The 6611-nt window shown below is 44.2% G+C and overlaps 1 protein-coding gene across 1 annotated transcript; it reads left to right on the top strand.

Moving 5' to 3' along the window:
* Positions 1–1322: 1322 nt before the first annotated feature.
* LOC141133667 (E3 ubiquitin/ISG15 ligase TRIM25-like) lies at positions 1323–3360 on the top strand. Its single transcript, XM_073623163.1, has one exon. The coding sequence runs from the start codon at positions 1339–1341 to the stop codon at positions 2911–2913; it is 1575 nt and encodes a 524-aa protein (XP_073479264.1). The 5' UTR covers positions 1323–1338; the 3' UTR covers positions 2914–3360.
* The last annotated feature ends 3251 nt before the right edge of the window (positions 3361–6611 follow it).

Here is a 6611-nt window from a genome sequence, read left to right as displayed (position 1 = left end):
GCCTTAGTGTGTTCTTCTTTACACCCATCTTTCCCTCTTTCTCTAAAAGTTGGGAGGTTTGATTATCTTTACTACTGTGCAAAAAAACTTCCTTTTCAGTACTTTAACCACTTCCGGACCGCCGCACGCCGATATCCGTTCTTACTTTGAAGAGGGTATGGTTGTTATGGCAGCAGCTAGCTGCCATAACCTGGGTATCCTCTTCTTCAGCCAGCGGTCCGGTTTCCGATAAGAGTGGTCTCTGCGGCGGAATCGCCGCAAGATCACTTTTATCGGTGGCGGGAGAGGGCCCCCCTCCCGTCGCGCTCCGGTGCCCTCCGCCGCTTACCGGAGCCGTTGCCAGCGGCGGAGGCGATTGATTCTTTACCCTTGCTGGGCATGGAGATGAGTGAGGGGAAGATGGCCCCACCCGTCTCCATAACAATGCAAAACGTCATTTCCGCCCATAGCTCTTAAAGGGCGATTTATTTTTTTAAATTACAATTTTTTTTTATATTGCATTTAAGTGTAAATATGAGATCTGAGGTCTTTTTAAATCCCAGATCTCATATTTAAGAGGTCTTGTTATGCTTTTTTCTATTACAAGGGATGTTTACATTCCTTGTAATAGGAATAAAAGTGACACAATTTTTTTTTAAAAAGAACAGTGTAAAAATAAAAAAATAAAAGGTAAAATAAATAAGAAATTTTTTTCTTTAAACGCGCCCCATCCCGCAGACCTCGCATGCAGAAGCGAACGCATACGTGAGCAGCGCCCACATATGAAAACGGTGGTCAAACCACACATGTGAGGTATCGCCGCGATCGGTAGAGTGAGAGCAATAATTCTAGCATTAGACCTCCTCTGTAACTTAAACATGCAACCTGTAGAATTTTTTAAACGTCGCCTTTGGAGATTTTTAAGGGTAAATGTTTGTCACCATTCCACAAGCGGGCGCAATTTTGAAGCATGACATGTTGGGTATCAATTTACTCAGCGTAACATTATCTTTCACAATATAAAAAAATTGGGCTACCATTACAGTTGTCTTATTTCTTAATTCAAAAAAGTGTACTTTTTCCAAAAAAGTGCGCAAATAAGGTGTGACAGAAGGTATGGCAACATCCGCCATTTTATTCTCTGTGTGTTAGACAAGAAAAATGTATAATGTTTGGAAGTTCTAAGTAATTTTCTAGCAAAAAAAACCTGTATTTAACTTGTAAACAACACATCTCAAAAAGTGGTTAATAATACTGATCTGGATCAGCCTCCCCCTGTGTAGGAGGAAGTGACCCTCCCAACTGCATTCTTCTCCGGTGTCAGAGATTTTCACTTTCATTTCTCTTCCGCTGTCAGCGATGGCGTCTGCTAACCTGAGAGCTGAGCTGGAATGTTCCGTCTGTCTGAACATTTATACAGATCCTGTAAACCTGAGATGTGGACACAACTTCTGCCGGGTCTGTATTGATCGTGTGCTGGATACACAGGAGGGGTCTGGAGGATATTCCTGTCCTGAATGCAGAGAGAAGTTTCCGGATCGGCCTGCACTGCAGAGGAACATAACACTACGTAACATAGTGGAGAATTTCCTGTCTGCTCAGCCAGATCAGGAGGAGTCCGGGGTCTTCTGTACTTACTGTGTGGACTATCCTGTACCTGCTGTTAGATCCTGTCTTCTCTGTGAGGTTTCTCTGTGTGATAAACACCTGAGAGCCCACAAAAAGTCCCCAGAACACGTCTTATGTGACCCCACCTTGTCCATGGAGAGCAGGAAATGCTCCATCCATAAGAAGATCCTGGAGTATTACTGCACTGAGGATGAGACCTGTGTCTGTAGGTTTTGTGTGATTGGAGGACACACAGGACATAAGATGAAGTCACTGGATAATGCTTCAGAGAAGAAGAAGGAGACACTGAGAAATGTTCTGCAGAACCTTCTGATAAAGAGAGAGGAGATGGAGGAAAGAGTCCAGAGTCTGCAGGAACACAGGAGGAAAGTAGAAGAAGAAGCATCTGGTGACACCGAGAGAGTCACTGTCCTGTTTAGAGATCTCAGGAGACGTCTGGAAGACCTGGAGAAGAGAGTCCTGAGGGAAATCTCCGGGAGGGCAGAGCGGATCTCCATCTCCATCCGGGATCTGGAAATAAAGAAGGAGGAGCTGTCCAGGAAGATCCGTCACATTGAGGAGCTGTGTAACATGACGGATCCACTGACTGTCTTACAGGAATCAGACACAGGTGACTTGTGTGATACTGAGGATGGAGATAATGAGGACAGAGAGAGACATGAGGAACTCCTCCATGATGGAGGGGGTCTGGATGTGGATGGGATATCACACACATTACACACATTATCTGATATAATAACAGAGGTAAATGTATCCTTCTATATACAGGGAGCTGCAGACATATTACTGGATGTAAACACAGCTAATAATTATCTCCATATATCAGATGACAGGAAAACTGTATCCAGGTCAGATAGAAAACAGAATCGTCCAGAAACACCAGAGAGATTTCAGGATTATTCTCAGGTGTTGAGCAGTCGGAGTTTCTCCTCAGGGAGACATTACTGGGAAGTGGATGTCAGGGGATCAGATTGGTGGGGAGTCGGGATGTGTTACCCCAGTATAGAGAGAGGGATGGGATTGCAGTCAGCGATTGGATATAATAACAAGTCCTGGTGTTTGTGGAGGAAAGGTGATCAGTATGTGGAGAGACATGACAGTAAAGAGATCCCCTTTCCCTCCAAAATCTCCAGTAACAGAGTCAGGATATATCTGGATTATGAGGTCGGACGGATCTCCTTTTATGATCTGTGTGACCCGATCCGACATCTCCACACCTTCACCACCACCTTCACTGAGCCCCTCCATGCTGTGATAGGTGTAGGGGGAGGTTATATAAAGATCTGTGGGGGGAATAGGGAATAATAGTAATAGTGAGAACTCCGCCCAGAGACTGGTGATGTCACAGGGATGGGTGGTGGGATTGGTAGAAAATTCAGCCAATAGGATAAAGCAGTGGGTGGGACTTCAGTCAGTGCCCTGCAGGTTTTTGATAAATGTGAGATTTCTCCCTCTGTCACTCCCTGTGATTGGATAGGAGATCTCTCCAGTTACTGGAGTAACAGTGAATGACATGTTCCTATTTGTCAGTAAAGAGGGGTGTGGCCTATCTATCTATCTATCTATCTATCTATCTATCTATCTATCTATCTATCTATCTATCTATCTATCTATCTATCATCGTGTGTGACATCACCAATCTCCTCCTCTGGCCCCTCCCCCTACTCTCTGCCCCTCCCCCACATGCAGTCACTCTGTGCGGGGTGCAGTGCGGTCGCTGTGATTGGATAGGATGGGGTCACCTCTCCTCTTTTTCCTCCTCCTATTCCATACAATCTATACTAAATAGAGATGAAAAGAAATGTAACAATCTCAGAGGAAATATATGAAGAAGGGATCTAGAGATTTACTGCTAAGACAATAAAATGTGATGTATCATTAAAGTGTATGTCCACCCATAATGTTTTCTTTTCTTAGTTTTGGATGGAGTGGGGAGAATTAGAACCCCTGTCAGGTTTTTACTGCTATCCAAATATCCGTTAAAGAGATTTCTCCTCACTTCCTGTCCCGGTGACAAGATTTTACCAAGCAGGAAGTGAGGAGAGCTCTCCACAATTGTAATAAAATCTGACTGGGGCTCTAGCCTTCCCCTATTCTACTAAAAAATGTATGTCTGGGTCCCCTTTACTGATTTCCTCTCACTTCCTGCTCGGTACAATGTTGTCAGCAGGACAGGAAGTGAGGAGAATCCCCAGATATCAGTAAAAACCCAACAGGGATTCTAATCCTCCCTCACTCCATCCAAAACTATAAAGAAAAGTTCTTAGCTTGGCATAGACTTTAATAGAATGTATCAGTAATATAATTGTGTTGGTGTCACTGTTATCAGCACTGAGATGTATATTGCTGTGCAGCATGTTCTCCGGTCTCACCCTCATCTTCCCCACCAGAGAGGACAATACCTTACAGAGACACGGCACACATTAGGCTGGTAATATGTAGAATATACGGGAAGCCAAAGAGGGTGAGACCGGAGAACACAATCAGGGCTGCTGTTAGAAATCATGGGGCCCCGTACATTACCTGACAGGGACCCCCCAACCTGGATGGGTGTGTGGGGTCAGGTGTATGGTCCTGAACACGGCTTACTTATTCATGTGACCAAAGTACTTGTGTGAATGAACCCTTAATTATGTTTTTTTTTAAATTTTATTTATAAAAAAAATTAACATTCCTGTAGGCAGTGGGGGGCTTTGGTGAAATTTTAGGGTTCTAAACAGTCTGCTGATGTCTCACTTTTAAGACAGATGAAGAGATTGAGGACAGAGATCTCCAATCCTTTCACTACATCTGAAGCTGCAGAGAATGAATGAACAGGAGGTGCTCTGTACAGAGGCTTTCTGTTCATTCACAAACTGAAGCATAGTAAACACACTTCAATTATGAATGAATACAGAAGTGATCGTTATCAATCACTCACTGTGTTCACTCAGAAAAAGAAGGGGCTGATAAATATGACATATTTACTGGTCCTCCTGTGTGCCCACAGCAACTGACAGCCATCGGGAGAGAGGAGGAAAAGCTGGCAGAGCTGTGGGGAGAAGAGGGCCACCATGGGATCAGAGCTGTGGGGAATGGGGATTGGGGACAGGAGGGGGGTGATCGGAGCAGTGGGGGGGCCAGTCTCTGAAACTGATCCCCCTGTGGCCCCCCTGCAGCAACCGGTGGGAAGGAGAGAAGGAGAAGTCATCTGTACTGCGGGGGAGATGGAGGGGGCTCTGAGCTGTGATCAGCAGCTTTTTGAAATGCCTGCACCATAAAGCTGCCCAGACCCCATACAGGAGGGCCGGTTCTACCCCCTCTGTGGCCCTGAACACGCTGAACAGCAATATACATCACAGTGCTGCTAACAGTCACACCATCTGATTGGTTGCTCCGGGTCTCACACTCTGCACTACTGTGCTGAATAAGAAGAGATGTATTATGGGAAAAGGAGAACACGGGGTTAATCTGTTACTTTATCTTTCTGAAAGCCTACGAGGGAAGCCGGGGGCCCAAATACTGTATATGACATTGTCTGGAAGCCACAAAAATATCACATTGCCTAGGGGCCCCAAATATATCATATGGCTTGGGAACACAAATATGTGACATTCTCTAGGGTTCCCCAAATATGCCCCTGTCCCTGGGGGCCCAAATATGTCACATTCTCTGGAAGCCTGAAAAATCTAACATTACAGTACCTGGGGCCCCCAAACATTGCCAAGGGTCTGATGGCAGGGCCGAGCCAAAGAGTTGCAGAAGAGGCGGCCAACTTGGATACTTCAGTGGGATGGGGGCACAAAAATGTCAGAACCTGCAACCTATACTGCTATAGTTCACAGCTCATTGGTTTTTTTGCCTTGGGTGCTAAAGGAGTCTGTCTGGGGCCCCAAATGTGTCTCAATACCTAGGGATCCTATATGAGGCTTTATTTTTTTCTTTTGAGACCCAGGTATGTCACATTGCTTTGGAACCCCAAATGGTCTAAAAGAGACTCTCTCACTTGCACACTCAAGGCCCATCCCTACCCCTTTATATTTCCCAATATTGCTCTCCTCTGATGCTCCATTCCACCCCCCCTGTGTAGGTTCCATGTTGGAATATGTCAGAGCTTACACAGGATTGATGTCACCCCTCCCCCTCCCTCATGTGACAGTATTCAAGCCTGGTGATTGGCTGCTTAGTCCTGAAGATTGTATGCTGAGAGAAAATCACATGATCCCTCATACCCGGGAAATTGGGAACCTAGCAAGGGCTTTGATGGAGCAACAACATATTGGGGAACAGCAAAGGAGAATATATAGGGGGGTTTGGAGGGTTTTCAAGAGAACCTCGCACTTTACCCTGAAAGGACAAAGTGGGTGGAGTCTCTTTATCCCGCCTCTGGGCTGGCCAAAGGTTGATCAGTCAATATGACTATGTTCAGTGGTAAGAGGTGATGGGGTGCACTGATCTGGGGGTGCAGTGTTTACCTGGAGAGATGTACTTACTGGTATTTATAGACTTCATTATAACAGTGTACACTTCTCCGGCTCTGAGTGTGGATATACATGGAGACTCTATAGGGCTGTACGGCTGCTGCATTATTTACAGAAGGGGGCAGGACATTATTTCCTATGGCTCCTCCCAGTACATCTATCTATCTATCTATAATATAAGAATACAATATGTAGTAGAAATAAGACTATAATAAGTTTGAAGATTGTGACATTCTTTTTCATCATATATCACTGTCATCATGTATGATTGATAAGTGTATCTACATTATTATATCATATATTATATCACTTTTATAATGGATCCTAATATAATGTGTCCCCATAGAATGGATCACCAATAGAATTCTATGGGATCACTTTTATAACTACTGATTTAATATTGTATCACTTATACTGATTTTTAGATTTTTGATTTATTCGATTTTTAGATTTAAGTCACATGATAATTGCACAAATGTTTATCAAAATAATATTTTTGCTGAAAATACAGGAAAATCATTATTAGCGGATACAAATACAACA

Source organism: Aquarana catesbeiana, linkage group LG03 (assembly GCF_042186555.1).
Source record: "Aquarana catesbeiana isolate 2022-GZ linkage group LG03, ASM4218655v1, whole genome shotgun sequence".
NCBI lineage: Eukaryota > Metazoa > Chordata > Amphibia > Anura > Ranidae > Aquarana > Aquarana catesbeiana.
This window is presented reverse-complemented; position numbering and strand designations above follow the sequence as displayed.

Excerpts from the sequence above, each read along its gene's own strand:
- LOC141133667 (XM_073623163.1), top strand. The coding sequence starts at position 1,339 with ATGGCGTCTGCTAACCTGAGAGCTGAGCTGGAATGTTCCGTCTGTCTG.